The sequence below is a fragment of the Tamandua tetradactyla genome, chromosome 10 (assembly GCF_023851605.1).
Source record: "Tamandua tetradactyla isolate mTamTet1 chromosome 10, mTamTet1.pri, whole genome shotgun sequence".
In the NCBI taxonomy this organism is placed as follows: domain Eukaryota; kingdom Metazoa; phylum Chordata; class Mammalia; order Pilosa; family Myrmecophagidae; genus Tamandua; species Tamandua tetradactyla.
In genome coordinates, this window is record NC_135336.1 from 106,457,666 (window position 1) to 106,475,090 (window position 17,425).

The 17,425-nt window shown below is 59.2% G+C and overlaps 1 protein-coding gene across 1 annotated transcript; it reads right to left on the bottom strand.

Annotated features, from left to right (window-relative positions):
• Positions 1 to 4,214: 4,214 nt before the first annotated feature.
• Positions 4,215 to 17,425, bottom strand: DNMT3L (DNA methyltransferase 3 like). Its single transcript, XM_077117517.1, has 11 exons — positions 17,137 to 17,425; positions 16,965 to 17,045; positions 16,284 to 16,363; positions 16,097 to 16,209; positions 15,624 to 15,795; positions 14,958 to 15,045; positions 13,311 to 13,399; positions 11,083 to 11,158; positions 10,512 to 10,651; positions 6,552 to 6,637; positions 4,215 to 4,660 (listed from the first exon to the last, which is right to left on the bottom strand). Exons 1-11 carry the CDS (start codon positions 17,423 to 17,425, stop codon positions 4,495 to 4,497), a joined length of 1,380 nt encoding a protein of 459 aa, XP_076973632.1. The 3' UTR covers positions 4,215 to 4,494.

Genomic DNA, 17,425 nt, shown 5'->3' on the forward strand with positions numbered 1-17,425 from the left:
AGGTAGAATGGTCTCTATTCAATATGTATGTTTGAAACTGTGATAGAATAATCTCTCTGAATAATGTGATTTAGTCAAGAATGGTTGTTAAACTGGATTAGGGGATGACATGTCTCCACCCATTTGTGTGGGTCTTGATTGGTTTACTGGAGTCCTATAAAAGAGAAAACATTTTGGAGAAAGAGATTCAGAGAGAGCAGAATGATGTAGCCATGAGATGCAGAGAGTCCATGAGCCAGCAACCTTTGGAGATGAAGAAGGAAAATGGCTCCCAGGAAGCTTCATGAAACCAGAAGCCAGGAGAGAAAACTAGCAGATGATGCCATATTCGCCATGTGCCCTTCCAACCGAGAGAGAAGCCCTGACTGCGTCCGCCATGTGCCGTCTCACTTGAGAGAGAAACCCTGGACTTCATCGGCCTTCTTGAACCAAGGTATCTTTCCCTGGATGCCTTTGATTGGACGTTTCTATAGACTTGTTTTAATTGGGACATTTTCTCAGCCTTAGAACTGTAAACTAGCAACTCATTACATTACCCCTTTTAAAAGCCATTCCATTTTGGTGTATTGCATTTCAGCAGCTAGCAAACTAGAACAGGGGCCTCTAGGATACCTGTCTCACCACAGGTCTGGGGTGATGGTGAGCAGCACTCCTCACCTGGCCAGAGCAGAAAAGGGCAGGTACAGTTGTTCTGCAGCTGGGACCAGACCGGGGCAGGCCTTAAATGCCGTCCTCTCTGCAGCATGTGGCTGGAACTGCCCTCTCCACTGCAGGATTCCCACCCGAGATCCTTCCATCACGCCTCCAGGCCCCCATCTGTGAGTCCCCGTGGTGGGCAGAATCAGCTCCCCAGAAGACGTCCATGGCCTAGGACCTGGCTGTGACCTGACATGGCAAAACAGGAGTCTGTAGATGCACCTAGACTCAGGATCTCGAGATGGGGAGATGGTCCGGAACATTCTGGGTGGGCCCCGATGCACTCACAGGGGCCTTTGGAGGGGAGTTTGTCACAGATGGATGAGGGAAAGGCCCTGGGGCCATGCGGCTGGAGATTGGAGAGCCAACACAGGAGCCAAGGGCTGCAGGTGACCCTGGGAGGCCGAGAACCAATCCTGCCTTGGGGCCTTGGCACTGCCCTGTGGACAACTGATCCCAGTCTGTAAAGCTGATTTCAGACCCCCCTTCTCCAGAACTGAATGTATCTCCGTTGATTTAAGCCACTAAGTGTGTGGCTCTTTGTTACAGCAGCCACAGGAAGCTAAGAGTAGAGGCCAGCTTCCTGGGGCCACACCAGGAGATAGTCAAGCCCCACATGTCAAGCAAGCACTGCAATTGCTGGGCGGGACCCCAAGGGGATGCAGCCTGGGGGTGCCCACGCCATCCTGACACCCTGTGGGAAGCCTGCAGGTCTCTGAGCGCCAAGGCCAGGGGCTCCCTGCCTTCTGTCTTGCATCAGGAGCCTTGGGTTCCCACATCTGCAGGACTCAGTTCCTCCTTGGGCTCACACAGAACTTCCTTCTTCCTGCAGGTGGGCTTCCTTCTCCATAGCCCAGAATAAACCCGCATATCTCCTGCCTGAGAAACGAACATGGTCTGGGGAGAAAAACCAAAGCGTCTCCCTGGTGTACGTTCTCCTTTTGTCTTAAACACCCTCAGGGTAGTTTGCAAGCCAAGTGTCTGCTTTAGCAGGAGTGCGTTATGTGCACAACCTTATAATAACTACATAAAATCCACATGCATTAACTACTCTATGAGGAGAGCATTAAAATCATCCCTACTTCACAGATGAGAAAACTGAGGCCTTAAGTAATTTGCCCATAGCCACACAGCTCCAGGTTTGGATGCCCATGTACTTATTGCATTCAGGATCCCGGGCTGGTGTTGGTCCCCCCTTCTCCCAGGAGGCCCTCAAAATTGTCCCCATCCTGCCTGAACATCCCTTGGCTTGGCAGTTCTTCCAGTCTTTACACATTACCCAATTCCAAAGCTGTTTCCACATTTTTGGTATTTGCAATAGCAGCACCCCACTCCTGGTACCAAAATCTGTGTGGCTTTCTAGGTGATGGTGGTGGTGATGGTCATGATGGTGGTGGTGGTGACGTTATTGGTGGTGGTGGTGACGGTGGTGATGGTGGTGGAGGTGGAGGTGATGGTGGTGGTGACGGTGGTGGAGGTGGAGGTGATGGTGGTGGTGACGGTGGTGGAGGTGGAGGTGATGGTGGTGGTGACGGTGGTGGTGGTGGTGGAGGTGGAGGTGATGGTGGTGGTGACAGTGGTGGAGGTAGAAGTGGTGGTGGTGGTGAAGGCGGAGGTGATGGTGGTGGTGGAGGAGGTGGAGGTGTTGATGTTTGTGACATTATTGGTGGTGGTGGTGGAGGTGGTGGTGGTGGAGGAGGTGGTGGTGGTGGTGACAGTGGTGGTGGTGACAGTGGTGGTGGAGGTGTTGATGTTGATGACATTATTGGTGGTGGTGGTGACGGTGGTGATGGTGGTGGAGGTGGAGGTGATGGTGGTGGTGGAGGAGGAGGTGGTAGTGATGGTGACGGTGGTGGTGGTGGTGGAGGTGGAGGTGATGGTGGTGGTGGAGGAGGAGGTGGTGGTGATGGTGGTGGTGGAGGTGGAGGTGATGGTGGTGGTGACGGTGGTGGAGGTAGAAGTGATGGTGGTGGTGAAGGTGGAGGTGATGGTGGTGGTGGAGGAGGTGGAGGTGATGGTGTTGGAGGAGGTGGTGGTGATGTTGGTGACGGTGGTGGTGGTGGAGGAGGTGGAGGTGATGGTGGTGGTGGAGGAGGTGGTGGTGGTGACAGTGGTGGTGGAGGTGGAGGTGTTGATGTTGATGACATTATTGGTGATGGTGGTGACGGTGGTGATGGTGGTGGAGGTGGAGGTGATGGTGGTGGTGGAGGAGGTGGTGGTGATGTTGGTGACGTTATTGGTGGTGGTGACAGTGGTGATGGAGGTGGAGGTGTTGATGTTGGTGACGTTATTGGTGGTGGTGGTGACGGTGGTGATGGTGGTGGAGGTGTTGATGCTGGTGACATTATTGGTGGTGGTGGTGACGGTGGTGATGGTGGAGGTGGAGGTGACGGTGGTGATGGTGACGTTATTGGTGGTGGTGGTGGTGGTGGTGATGGTGGTGGAGGTGGAGGTGATGGTGGTGGAGGTGGTGGTGATGGTGGAAGTGGAGGTGACGGTGGTGATGGTGACGTTATTGGTGGTGGTGGTGGTGGTGGTGGTGGTGATGGTGGTGGAGGTGGAGGTGATGGTGCTGGTGGAGGAGGTGGTGGTGATGTTGGTGACGGTGGTGGTGGTGGTAGTGGCGATAATGGTGGTGTATGGTGGTGGTTGTTGTTGCTCTGTGTTGGGGGTCTGGCGTTGCTTTGTTGGTAGTGGTTTACCCTCAGCTCTCCTGCTATAAACATTCCTGGGCCGCAAGGAGAGAGGGGAAGCAGCTTTCTTGGAGGATTTCCATCTGGAATAGCAGTTACACACTCAGCGTGGAGGCTAAATCCCACACCCTAACACATACGTATGCTTCACCCTAATCTGTGTTCCTGTCGGCTTGAACCCGGGATAACGAGGATCTCCTGTAATGTTACTTTTAGTCGAGGTGTGGCCCGTTGAATGGGTCTTAATCCATACAACTGGAGACCTTATGAAGAGAAGAAACCGGAAGCCAGAAGTTAGAGAAGGCCACAGGGAGAAGCGTAAGTTAGTGGAAACCAGAAAAACAGACAGAAGGAGAGAGATGGCCGTGAGATGGGAGGCACAGCTGCCCGCTCAGGATGGCAGCCAGTGCCAGCACACCACCGATCCTGGGAGAAAGCCAGTCTTGTCATCTCTAGACTTTTTACTTCTCCTGGCCTCAAAACCGAGAGCCAGCAGATCCTGTTGTTTTCACCAACTCATTGTTGCATTTTGTCCCAGCAGCCATGGCTAGCTGAGAGGGCCTGCCAACACACCTGGCCCCCGGCTCTGGGTTCTGCACGCACAAAGCTCGATATTCTCTACTTTGCAAAGAATGGAGTGTTTGAAGGGCTCTGAGCAGGTGTGCTCTCCATTCGGCGAGCCGTAGGAATGTCCTGACGTCTTGGGTCCACCTGCACGTCCGGCACGTCCAGCTCCCCCACCATCGTCCCTCACACCCCCAGTGTCCCAGAGAATCACACCAAGAATGTGTCAAACACCAGAAACGACCAGCAAGTCTTCTAGAATAAATATATTTAACTCTCAACTGGAATACAAATAGTTTTGGTAGTATCCTACAACGCTAAGGTCAGGTTCCTGTTTATAACTGGACAGAGCACGGACGAGTGTGATGGGGAGGGGCCGTGCGAACCCACCGCCAACTAAAAGACGAAACTGTGCCAATCATGAGAAATCAAAACTCAAGCAAAATAAAATAATCCTCTGGAGAGGAAAAAGAGACAATTTAAAGAAAGTTCACTTTGTTCTAGGAAAAGTGTTTTTTCTTTTCACAGTATAATGACTCACTCATAAAGAGGAAGTGAGTTCTGCTGAAAAATACTTAAAATATTCTCGGAGGGGGAGAAAGCAGTTCTTCACCAGCCTAGCTGGGCCGAGGGTGGGTTGCTGGGCCCTCTGCCTGCCCTGTGCCTGCAGCGACAGCTCGTCTTCGGGGGCCAGAACCGCATGCCTGCTGTGAGGGAGAGAAGGACACGCTGCAGGCCTGCAAGTCCCCCACTGCATCTGCACGAGAAGCGTGGGGGGCCCAGCGAGGTGGGGGCCCAGCGAGGTGGGGGTGCACGCGGTCTCCCTCAGGCTCTCGGGGCCTCCAGGGCCAGTGTCTTTGCAAGGTGGCACCCGCCTACTGTCAGTGTCCACGCGGTGGTGGGGCAGTGTGGCCTCGTGTGGCCAGCCCAGTGCGCCCCCCTCCCCAGGTGATACAGGAGCCTCCAGGAGTAGCTGTCGGCCAGCCTGGGGCAGCCAAGCCACGTGGCGCAAAGGACGTGGTCAAAGGGAGGGTGTGTGGGGAAATATACCTAATTAAAACAAAAGTTAAAAAATAAACGGAAACGGGAGTGGCTATACTAACATCACGCAGAGCAGACTTCAGAGCAAAGGAAATTACTGGGCTAAAGAGGGATCCACTGTGTTAATAAAGGGGTCCAAGGAATGGAGAAGGTGGCCCTGCTGCGGGCAGCTTCTGAGAGGACAGAGTCCCCGCACGGGCCCAAGGCTGTCCCCAGGTACCCGAGGCCCTGCTCCAGGTATGAGCAGGGGACCCGAGACAAACAGGATGTGGGGTCTGCCGGGGCTGTGCCGACAGGGTGGGCGCCCCTTCTCATGCTCGTGGCACACGGACTAGGGCTTGGGGCCCCTCCCCACCTTTAGGGTACCCCAAGCCTGGGCGGGGACCCCAGCAGCCTCCAGGTGTCCCCGAGGCAGCTGATCGCCCAGGACCCCCTGGGGGAAAGCCCAGTGGGTGCCCCTTGGCGAGGCTGGCCAGGCTAGGGCTTGGGGGGCGGCCCCGTCACCACGCGGCTTTTGTGTGCTGGGCTGAGCTCACCTGCCACGCGTCAACTCTCGGGAGGTGACTGACCTTCCCGGAGGTCCTGCCGGGTGGACGGCAGGCATGGAGGCTGGCCCCACAAGCAGACGTGTAGGGGTGCACAACCCCACACCTCACCTCCCCACCTCACCCCACAGCCCCTTCCCCTGCCCACCGCCCCGCCCCTCCTTGCCTCCTCAAGGAGCCTGGGGCAGGGGGAGAGCGGGCGCAGGGGAGAGGCGGACGCAAGAGCCTGCGGGCTCCTGTCTCAGCTCTGCCTAACATGGGTCCCAGAGGGGAGCCAGGCCGGGGCCACAGGGACCACAGCCTCCAGGGGCCCAGGTGCAGACCACCGCCAGCCATGAGCCAGGGGAGACCTGCCTCAGTTGTCCCAGATGACACACTCGACGTGTTCACGTTTTAGAAACTGCCCTGGATGAGGAGTGCAGAGGTGCGGAGGGCTGGGAGGGAGAGGGGGGCTGGGAAGGGGAGGGGGAGGGAGCTGGGACGGGGGCAGGGTCCGGCCCCAGCAAAGCTGCCCAGAAGAAAGCTGGGGGGCAAGGGGTGTGTTCTGGGCACTGCAGGAGTGTGGGAGGGGTGAGTCTGGGGGATCAATGTGAGAGAGGGTGGCTGTGTTTGAATCAGTGTGAGAGAGCATTTGAATGGGTTTCATGTGAGTGGGTGTGGGCAGGGTGGGTATGAGTGGGAGTGCATGAGTGTGACAGTGTGTGGGTGTGTGTATGTAAGCATATGGGAGTGTGAATGAGTGTGAGCATGGGTGAATGTATAACTGCACATATTTGTGAGGTGTATGTGAGTGTGCCCAGGTGTAAGAAGTATGCCCGTGTGCGGGTATGAGCATGTGGGTGAGTGTGCAAGCATGTGTGTGTGAGCGTGAGTGTGCTCGGGCACCCACGGGGAGCCAGGAGAAGGCCTGAGTGGGAAGGGGGGCTGCGGCCCCCTGGAGAGCGTCCCCCGTTTCTGGGCCCCTGCTGGGGTGACCCGAGGCGGGGCAGGGTCCCGGGCAGGCAGGGGTTACCTTTTCACGGCGGGGAGGTTGCTCCACACGTGCACGGCATCCTGCACGGCTTGGCCACGGGCATCCTGGATGGTCACAGGCTCCATCTGTGGGGACAGTGGCTGAGCTTGGCCCGGTCCCACCCCCAGATGCCCCGCTGCGTGTGCCGGCCTGAGCCCTAGAAGCCATCGGTGTGGCTCAGCGGTCACTGCCGGTTAATCCCCTGCCCTTGGCCTTTGCCCCACTACGGTAAGGCAGCCCTTGGCCTTGGACCACGTGTTCTCTCCTCAGAGCAAGGGGAGACAGCAAGGAGGCTCCCCAAAGCACAGACACTGTGCCGCGCTCGTCACGAGTGGGCCATGCTGCCAGCTGAGGAAGGGGGAGTGGGCGGCCTGGTCCCACCTTCAACCATGGGGCCGCCTGGACCCCACTTCTCAGCCACCAGGAGCTGCAGAGAAGCCGCCGGTAGACGGTCCCCGATCCCCACCCCCAGACACACCCACTGGCACCCTCCTGCCTGCAGACCCCCCACTAGGAGGGAGGGGTCCTGGGAGGGGAGAGACAGGCACCCAGCTTCCCCCAGAGCGAACGTGATGCGGCATGGCCATATCTGACAGCCCCGGGCTCCCGCCACCCCCGGGGATGCGGGTCTGCGGTGGGGTGTGTGTCCACATGTGCTGCCCCTTCTGACTGGGCCCGAGTCCCACTCACCCACAGACGCATGTGCAAAAGGGTGCAGGGTTGGCAGGCTGCTGCCGGCCGAGTGTTCACAGCTGGCCCCAGATTTGGAGTGTGTGCTCCCAGGATGGAGCCGCAGCTGCCTGCAGGCAGGGTTTTTGGTTAAACGGTGCAATTTACGACCCAGTCCTGATTGCCCTTATGTGGCGTGATGTGATGTCAATAAAGAAAAAAAAAACATTTCCTAACAAGGGAGAAGGCAAAGGAGCTGCTGTGCTCAACTCTGAGGAAGTAAGCTTTAGAACTTGAACTGAATGGATTATGTTCCAGGAGGAGATGAGCCAAACTGGCCCTAGAAAACAGCACATCTTAACAGATCAGCGTGCGTGGAAGAGTTCCTCCCGTCTGAGAGCCACTGCCAACCCCGCGCCTCCGACAGCTTCCCAGGAACCCGTGCCGGGCTTCCAGGCTGACGTCTCACGTGCCCCGCACCCAGGTGAACGCTGACACCGAAGTCCGACGACCGCACAGGACAAGAAACCACGCCCCAGACCTTTCGGCCCACACAAGAGCGCTGAACGAAACGCTGCTCCACAGAACTCAGGGAAAGATCGAAAGAGTCATGGACATAACCAAGCAGAGCTTTTTCCTGGAACGTGACAATTCACTGTAGGAAATGTGTTGGCAAATTATATCTTACTACTAGAGCTAAAGAGACAAAGATCTAATTATCTCCATAGACACCAAAAAGACTTAACAAACCCTAACAACCATTCTTGATAAAAATGCTCCAAAAATAGGAATCGATAGAAACTTCCCCTGCCTAAAAGCCACATGAGCGTCAGGGAACGCCAGAATGCCTGCCTGAGAGCCGGAGCGTCCCGCTGGGTGGAGGTCCCAGCCAGGACAAGAGAAAGGTCTTCAGTGTATAAAGGCGAAGACGCCGAAAGGATCCCTATTTGCAGATTATATGAGCAAACACATAGAAAGTCTAACGCAATCAACATAAAATAAGGTAGCGGGAACAAAATTATTGTATAGAAATCAGGAGTTTCACATTTTCCAACACGACTGGTAGACAACAAAACAGAAGCCCCACCGAGTGAAAAGGGGAGATGAGTCACGTGGAATAAGTGGGCGGCATATGGGGCAAGGCGGTGGATGGGCCTCCTGTCCCTTCGTGCTCTGCCTGGGCCTGGCAAGGGGAGCCAGCGTGGTCCTGAAGAGGACAATTTGGTGACAACTACAAAAACCACAGAGACGTTTACCCTTGGGCCCAGCCACCCCACTTGCGGAATTTATCCCACAGATATTCTCCCACACTGCTCGTTGTTGTCGTGTTGCTTTTAAGGACAAAGGATTAGAAACGCCCCAGTTATCTATCAATGGGGAGCCTTCCTAATATTTTTAGCATACCCATACAAAAGAAAATTGCATGCCACAAAATCAAACACACACTTAAAAGAATGAAAAGGTACCTTTTGCAGTGCCAGGATTTCCGAGGCAAGGCTATATGAAACCAAGGGAGGCGCAGACAGAAAATGGGAAAGAGGTGGCTAGAGTCAGGGGAGGCATTCATGCCTGTGGGTAGACATCTGGGAGAGGGGGAGCCCCAGGCTCGGCCCCGCTGTCCCGCAGGGAGGGGCCTGGGGCACAAGGCCCGATGGAACCTTTGGCTGAGTCCAAGAGGGGCTGCCCCCCCACCCCAGGATTCAAATGCTTGGGGAGAAAAAGCAAGGCAGCTGGTGTTCCAGAGTGTGCATGTTTGTGATGTGTAGGTGTGTGTGCATGTGTCTGTTTAGTGGATGGAGGCATATGTGTGCACGTGTGTGTGAGTGTGTGTGTGATGTGTAGGTCTGTGGTGTCTGCATCCATCTGTGTGTGGTGGACACAGGCATGCATGTGTAAATATGTTGGTGTATGATGTGTGTAGGTGTGGTGGGTGTGCAATGGGTGTGTAGGCATGTATGCATGTGTGTGTGTGCCAAGCAGTGGGGACAACAAAGCACTAGGCTGAGTCCCCAGTCTTGGGGTTTGTTCATATGAAACTTAACCCCACAAAGAATAGGTCAAGTCTACTTAAAACTAGGCCTAAGAGTCACCCCCAAGAGAGCCTCTTTTATTGCTCAGATGTGGCCTCTCCAGCCAACACAACAAGCAAACTCACCACCCTCCCCCTGTCTACGTGGGACGTGACTCCCAGGGGTGTGGACCTTCCTGGCAACGTGGGACAGAAATCCTAGAATGAGCTGAGACTCAGCATCAAGGGATTGAGAAAAGCTTCTGGACCAAAAGGGGGAAAAATGAAATGACACAAAATAAAGTGTCAATGGCTGAGAGATTCCAAACAGAGTCGAGAGGTTATCCTGGAGGTTATTCTTACGCATTAAGTAGATATCACCTTGTTATTCAAGATATAATGGAGAGGCTGGAGGGAACTGCCTGAGAATGTAGAGCTGTGTTCCAGTAACCATGTTTCTTGAAGATGATTGTATAATGATACAGCTTTCATAATGTGACTGTGTGATTGTGAAAACTTTGTGTCTGATGCTCCTTTTATCTATGATATTGACAGATGAGTAAAACATATGCGTTAAAAATAAATAAATAATGAGGGAACAATTGTTAAAATAAATTTAGTAGATTGAAATGCTAGTAATCAATGAAAGGGAGGAGTAAGAGGTATGGTATGTATGAATTTTTTTCTGTTTTCTTTTTATGTCTTCTGAATTGATGCAAATGTTCTAAGAAATTATTTATGATGATGAATATACAACTGTGTGATGATATTGTGATTTACAGATTATGTATCAAGAATGGAATGATCATATGATACGAATGTTGGTGTTTTATGTTGTTATGTTTAATAAAAAATAAAAAAAATGTGTGTGTGCATGAATGTAGGTTTGTGGTGTGTGTGTGTGCGCAGTGGGCATAGGCATGTGTGTGCACGGTGTACGTATAAGCATGTGTGTGCATGTGTGTGCAGCAGACACATGTGTGTACCTGAGGCTCAGGAGACGTGGGGTGAGGCTGGGAGGTGTCGACCCTGCCGTGCTGCGGCCCCTCCGAGGGTGCAGGGCTGCACACAGCGGGGGGGGCCTCCGTGGCATCCCTGGGGGGTCCCAAGTGCACCTTCCCACCCGGAGCCACGCGAAGGAAGATGGGGTCTCTGAGCCTGGGGTCACACCTGGGGCCTGGCATTGGCCTCAGGGCAGCGCCCCCCACCCACCGAGGACCCCAGGAGTCCCAGGGGGAGGGCGCAGGGCGAGGGCCCGCCTGGCCGTGCCCCCCTCTACGCACCTCCAGGAAGCGCGCGGCCACGGCGCGGTCCTCGGCGGTCAGCACAAGGTTGTCTGCGAACATCCAGAAGAAGGGCTGCGCGTGGGGCGGCCGGGGCCGCGCGTACTGCAGGAGCCGGTGGAACTGGAGCAAGTACCACCCTGCGGGGGGCACCGTCATGGGGGCAGGGCGGCTGCGGGGGGCCCTACCCAGAGCACAGACCCAAATCTCCCCCCCTTCCCACTCAGGGCAGGCCGTGGCGTGAGGAACACGGAGGCGGCAGGCGCAGTGCAGGGGGGCGGGAGGCCACAGGGGGTGACAAGCTCCACTTCTGCACATTTGGGGGGGCAGGGCTGGGGCAAGGGGGTGCCATCAGGTGATGGACATGGGGTGTGTTCTCTGGGATGCTGTCACAGGGGGTACTGATGCCAACACTCATCAAACTGGACATATGAAACATAATTTACCAAGGTTCGAGGATACCTCAGTAAAGGTGCTCTTAAAAACTGCAATCTGCCATTTCCGTCCCCGTGGTGGGTGGGGGCTGTGCAGGAGGGGCCGGAGCTCAGGGCATCCTGGAAGCGTCTCTTACCAGGAGGGTGTTCACAGGTGTGGCCCAGCGGGGGCGTAGCGCCGTACATGAGGTCGAAGGGGCCCCATTCTTCCACCTGCAAGAGATGGCGCACAGGACGCCTTCCTGTAATGCGAGGTTGTGCATGCTGGAGGCAGATGCTGGTGACAGCAGAAAATGGGGGCACAGAAGGCTCAGGCTGGCCATTGCACAGTACCGATGGGGCTGCTCTGGTCAGCTCGTGGGACCCCAACACAGCCCTGGAGAACTGTACCTTGGTGACAGCAAAAGACCCCAACCCTTAACCACCACCCCTCCCCCAGGCCCCACGGTGCAGCCTGGGAGCTCTGTTCTCCTGGAGGAGGGGCGCCAGGACAGGCCACCTGGGAGGGGCACCTCCCCTGCCCCCGGGCACTGGCGTTGGGGATTATTTGATGGTGCCAAGCATTGCCCTTCACAGAGACCCCCTAGTGGGCCGGTATGTGTCCCCCGGCTGGGGAGAAACCGAGGCGGGAGCTGACAGCTGCAATTCCTGCACATGTAGCACCGCCAGGCCAGGAAACCTGGTGGCTGTGGTGGAGCACCCTGCAGTCACCCTGGGAGCACGGTCCCCACACGGCAGCCTGAGACCCCTGCCCGAGGCACAGCTGCTCCTCCCAGACAGAAACCAGTGGGCCCTCCGGTTCCAGGACCCCTGAGCTTTCTGACGGCGCAGCACTAGCCGCCTCAAAGCCCCCTGAGTCACCAGAGGCCAGGCTTTCGGGTGAGCCCCCCACACCACCCTTCCTGGGACCCCCGTGGCCTCTGCCCTGCCCTCCCGGGCTGCAGGGGGCCAAGAAGCCCAACCGATGACAGGCCTGTCCCCACAGTCCCCGGGTTCCGGCCCCTCGTGCCTGCTGAGAGGACATAGGGGTGGCAGGTGGGGGTCTCACAGAGGAGCTGAGAGCGGGTGAGGGTCACACCCCTGACAACCGTGGCCCGTGATTACCTGGCAGCCCCCAAGGAGAGGGGTATGGGCACAGCGGCCCCACCCGGCGGAAAGGAAGGACCCCAGTCTCAGAGAGAGCACCCGGCTCCCATCCCGCCGGCTGTCCCCGAGGAGATCTGGGATGGGCCCTCAGCCTGGGGGCTACTCGGGGGCTGGGAAGGGGGCTGGGCCCTGGCCCGTCTCCCAGCGGGCTGGGAGGCGCCGGCACCCACGTGACAGGCTCTGGGACAATCTGCAGCACATGGAGCGCTGGGGCCCTGGGAGGAGCCCGGCCAAGGCCAGGACGATTGGTCAGCCCCAGACTGCCCGCTTCAGGAGGGGCAGAGGCCTCGCGCCATCCTTCTGAGTCTGGGGACGTTTCTTCTATGTGGGGAGTTTTCTTGCAGCTCTGCCAGAAGCAAGGCTGGGGGAGCCTTCAGGTCACGGCCCGTTCCCACCCCAGCGTCCCTGGGGGGCAGCCGGTCAAGTGCACAGGCAGGGCAGAGGCCAGAAGGAGTGCTCTGGGGCCTGGGGGTCCCAGCAGGAGGTGCGAGGGCTGTGGGGTGTCTTTCTCTCACCAAGTGACCCGTCCTGGGCTTCGGGGTGGGGACACCCGCAGATGGTGGTGCCGGGGCCTCTCCAGGCTGCTTGGACACTCCTGGGACCACGGGAGCCGTGGGTGGAGCAGTCCCCCTAGCGGGACCCTTCCCTCCAATGCCAGGGCCCCGCTGCTCCCCTAGGTTCCAAGCCAGGCCCACCAAGTTCCCAGGAGCCCACAGGCCATCCTGGTGCCCTCCGCACCGGGAGCGGGGTGTCCTCACCCTCCCTGCAGCGGGGAAAGGGCTACAGTCCCTCCAGCATCCCAGTGGTGGCTGTAGCTTCCCAGTACACGCGTGGCCAGGTGGGGCTAAGCCACTTCCAGGCACCTGCCCCCAAGGCCACCTGCAGGATGACCTGGGGCTTCAGGGGCGCCTGGCCTCCTCCCGCAGCTTCAGGGTACCGAGAGTGGACAAGGCTGAGAAGCCTCCACTATGGGTGGTGGAAACGGACTTCCTGAGCTTCAAGGAGGTGACAAGGTCCTGCGACCGGGCACCTGCTCCAGGCTGTGGGCCCCGAAACGGGCGGCTCAGCTGTCCCACTGTGGGCTTTCGTCTCTGGCCAACCGGCTGCAGCCCCGGAGACTTGCGGGCCGAAGACAAATGTCCCCAGGCTGCGCTGTGTCCCGCCCCCTGCCCCCTGCCCCCGCCAGCCCTCCTACCCGCCGTCCCCACGCTGCACTCACGTCTTTCCTCACCACGTCCGTGACATCCTCCAGATGCCTCAGCGTCCCCTGCTCCGAGCCATGCTCCAGGAAGCCCAGGCTCAGCAGCTCTGCCCGGGGGACAAGGGGGCGCCCGGGTCCGTGAGGACACCTGCCCACCCCGACCAGTGCCCACTGCCCTTTTAAAGACACGTGGGGGGCCGCGGATGGTGATGCCACGGGCCCACCCTGAGCAGGCACCCAGGAAAGGCCAATGGGCCACAAGCCCAGACTGGTTGCTCAGGGACTCTGCCAGGCCACGCTGTGGCCTCCAGGCCGAGGTCTCCTGCCCAGGCCGGGTGGCAGGTATGGGCTGCAGGCCTAGGGGTGCCTGGGAAACACCAGCATCCCAAGGACAGACAAAGCACCCTAAGACGGGGTGGCCTCCACCACTGGACGGCCCTGCCCAGCCCAGCCCAGCGGCTCGGACAGGCCACCGTGCCTCCACGTGACTTGGTCTCACCGATGGTGACACGGGACCCTCGGGATGACCCTGACTCCCATGTGGGTGGGTGCAGACTCCGTGAAGAGCACTCGGACACGAGGGGTCCCTCGTTCCTCCAGGTCCCGGAGCCACGCGGCCTCCAAAGCCACAGCAGGCTGGGCCAGGGCTGGGCATGGCAGAGGGGATGGTAGGGCCAAGGATGGAGCCCAGCAGAGCCAGATGGGGGCAGGGGCAGCCCTGGATAGTTTGGGGAAGAGAGTCGGGGTCTCCAGGAGGGGGACCGGGCCTGGGTGCCGCGGGGTCTGGGCTGAGCCTGAGCACACGTGTCCCATGTGGACACCCAGGGGGCCGCACCTGGGACCAAGTCTGAAAGCCCAGCGGCCCTGTCCTCACCGCTGGACACTGTGGGGCCAGGCGCCCCCCAAACCCAGGGTCAGCCAGGCTCGGGGGCTGTGGCATGGGCCCCTACCCCAGTATCCTAGCCCTCTGAGTACCCGTCACCTCCTTCCTTCCAGGAGGGAGCTGCTGCTAACCCAGCGGTAGGTGGCAGGCGGCAATTGGGGACCCTACCCTGGGTTCCCCAAGCCCCTCACCCTGCTGGTAGCTGGGGCACCAGGAGGTGGACAGGGAGGGAGGCAGGCTGCAAATTCAAGACTCAAAATCAGGAGGCCTCAGCCCGCCTGGAGGCGAGCGCAGGTCCATGCAGTGGGGAGGGGCAGCTGGGGACAGCGGAGGGCAGCCTGCAGCGCAGGTGGCCACAGCTGGGGCCCAGGCAGGGCTACATGTCCTCCCGGCCCCGTCCTGCACCCAGCGGATCCCCACAGCCCGGTGACCAACGGTCCCAAGAGGCTGACCCTGGGCCCCTGTCCCAGATGGCACGTGTCCACCAAGGGACAGAGGACGGCCCATCGTGGCTGGGCTGGGCCCAGGGGCAGGCGGGCAGCCTGAGGCGGTGTTTGTGCCAGCCCCTCCGTCTCTGCCCACGCCAACCCTGGAGAGCCCCTGCCATTCCCCCTTCCACTTCAGTGACTTGTGGTTGCTGCATTTCCCGGGCACCCCATCCTCCCAGCAGCTGGGTCCTTTTTGACCCCCCATACCATGACACTGAGCAAGTACCCCCAGCCCCTGTGGGCTCGCTCCAAGTGGCCCATTTTGAGAGTGATGTGGGGGGCCTCTGAGCTCACCTGTCTTGATGTCCCCAAAGAGGGACAGTACCCGGACAGGCTCTCTTTTCCACGCGGGCACCGTTTTGTACATTTCAAAAGGATTTTCCTATTTCAAAAATAAGTTTAAAAAAGGGGGGGGGGTGTCGGGGGACAGGGCCTGAGCCTGCGAGGTACAATTAAATGGCCCTGTAGCCCGGACGTCACCCACTGACCACTGGTCACCTCGAACCACCGTTTGGAAACGGAAAAGCAGAGGGGGGGGGGATCCCCAGGTTTTAAGGCTCGTTACACTATGCCAAGAGGAAGGGCTCGTTTCGGAATCCTTAGATTCTGCAGCTTCCACCCCCGGCATCCCGCGCCTACCACAGCAGCGGGAAGCAACAGCGGCCTTCGGACCCGAGTCTGCTTCCACCTGCCGGACTTACAGACACTCCCCACCCCCACCCCGCCTTGTAAGAAGCAAAACTGCTGAGCTACATTAACTGTTAAAAAACAGACGGGGCCACAGGGTCTCTGTTATTAAAGAGCTCCGTGGGGAAACAGAGCTGCTTGGCGGCCTCGGCTGTGCCACGCGTCGCGGCCAACGGGCCTCTTGCCCTGAGTGACCAGAGGGAAAATGACAGGCCCTCGGGCGTGTCCGCTCTGCCCGGGCCGCAGCAGGGACTCTGCCCGCCCGTGGCTCACCGCCTCGCGGCCCTGGAGGGCCTGCAGCCGGCCGCGCCACCTCTTCCGCCTCTGCAGCAGCCCATGGCTGGGGAAGGGCAGGCACAGGAAGCACACCCAGCTGCCCCCGGCCTGGGCCCTCCCCGAGGTCCCGGGGCCCACCAGGGTGTCCATACACTCGAAGCAGTAGCACCTGGGGTGGGATGAGAACTGGGGTTGCCTCCAGGCCCCACGCTCCTGGGTGAGCCACAGAACCATCCCCGGGGAGCCCGTAAGAAGGATTGAGTCGGCGCTGGCGGCCGCCGCACCCATGAGGTGGGACCCAGCGCCCAGGGGGGAGGAGGGCCTGGAGGGGACGGCCCTCCAGCCCTGGCCAATGATCCCAGGGTGCTGCCCCCCACCCTGGCCTCCATACTGGGGAGCTGCCCCCACCCCTGGCCATCTGGTCCTGGCCCCCCACCCCAGCCCCCTGCCCGGAAGCCGCCCCCACTTACCGGGTGCAGTCGGGGTTCTCGCAGATGAGCAGCGCGTGCCGGGAGCAGCAGATGGAGCAGAAGGACTGGTAGCCGTCGTCGTCGTACAGGAAGAGGCGGCCCAGGAACTTGTCCTGGGCAGGAGCGGCGTGCTGGACTCCGTTCTCTGAGCGCGGGGACCCCTGCCCTCCCCGCGCCACCTGCTCACCTTGCATGGGGCGCACATGCCCCCCTCGAACAAGGGGTGCTGCGTCCAGACCTGGAAGCTCCCGCAGCAGATGCAGATGTCTGAAGGGACAGAGCTCGGGGCGTTCATGGTGGTGCCGACCACGTGAAATATTAGGGACGGGTGTGACAAAGGCGGGCACAAGCGGACACCGAGGGCACCGCACGACAGGGGTCATGGAGGAGACGGAAAGCAGCAAGGCCGTCCCGCACCCCGGGAGGAAGTGGCGGTTGTGGAAAGGGCTTCGCCCTCAAGGACACCGTCACGTCCCCATCAAGATCCCGCCGGCTTGTTCCACAGAAACTGACCAGCCCAGCCTCAAATTCACGCACAAACTCAGGGGGCCCCAGAGAGACAAATCAATGGAAAAAGAACACAGAATAGCGGCTGCCGAGGGTCGAAGGAGGGGAGACGCGGGCCGTGGGGAGGGGTGACCGCTAGTGGGTACAGGGTTTCTTTCTGGGGTGATGGACACGTTCCAAGATCCGATGGTGCCGACGACTGCGTGACTGTAGGAGGAAAGCTGGTGCCCGGTGCACTTTGCACCAAGAGGCTCTGCCAGGGCAGCTGTGGCCCCTGCCACCTCCCGCCAGGGACAAGAGCATGCTGGGGCCGGGGTCACCTCTCCCCACAGGGCCCGGCAGGTGGCCGTCCGCCACTCACCTTCTATGTTCTGCCGGTTGACGTTGACCTCGTGTGCGATGTGCCCTGGAAGGGAAGGAAGAGGGGGGACCTGCTTTCGCTCTAACGTGGGCAAAAGTGAGCCTGAGGTCACAGGGCCCCCGGCCCCAGCCACCCTGGCCCACCCACCAGGCTCTGGGTGGGGACGTCCCACCCTTGCCCGGGGTGGCCACGCAGCTCGGGACCGTCCGGAAACTGGAGCCCTGGACACCAGGCCGGTCTGAGGCCGGCAGGAGGCAGATGACCCCGACGGAGCCCACACCTCTGCTAGGCCGCGGGGACGCGGGGGTTGGCAGCTTGCTGCATCCCACCAAGATCACGTCCACGCTCTGCTCCTCGTCCAGGTCCAGGACTGGGGTCAGGGGTTGCCGGGCCAGGGAGGCGGCACAGGACAGCCCGGGACACCACAGGAAACAGGAACGACACGCAGGGAGTCGGGCCAT

Excerpts from the sequence above, each read along its gene's own strand:
- DNMT3L (XM_077117517.1), bottom strand. The coding sequence starts at position 17,425 with ATGGCCCGACTCCCTGCGTGTCGTTCCTGTTTCCTGTGGTGTCCCGGG. Across the intron at positions 17,046-17,136 it reads CGTGGCCACCCCGGGCAAGG|AGCGAAAGCAGGTCCCCCCT; the intron begins GTGGGACGTCCC and ends TGCCCACGTTAG. Across the intron at positions 10,652-11,082 it reads CACCTGTGAACACCCTCCTG|GGTGGTACTTGCTCCAGTTC; the intron begins GTAAGAGACGCT and ends TGCCCCCCGCAG.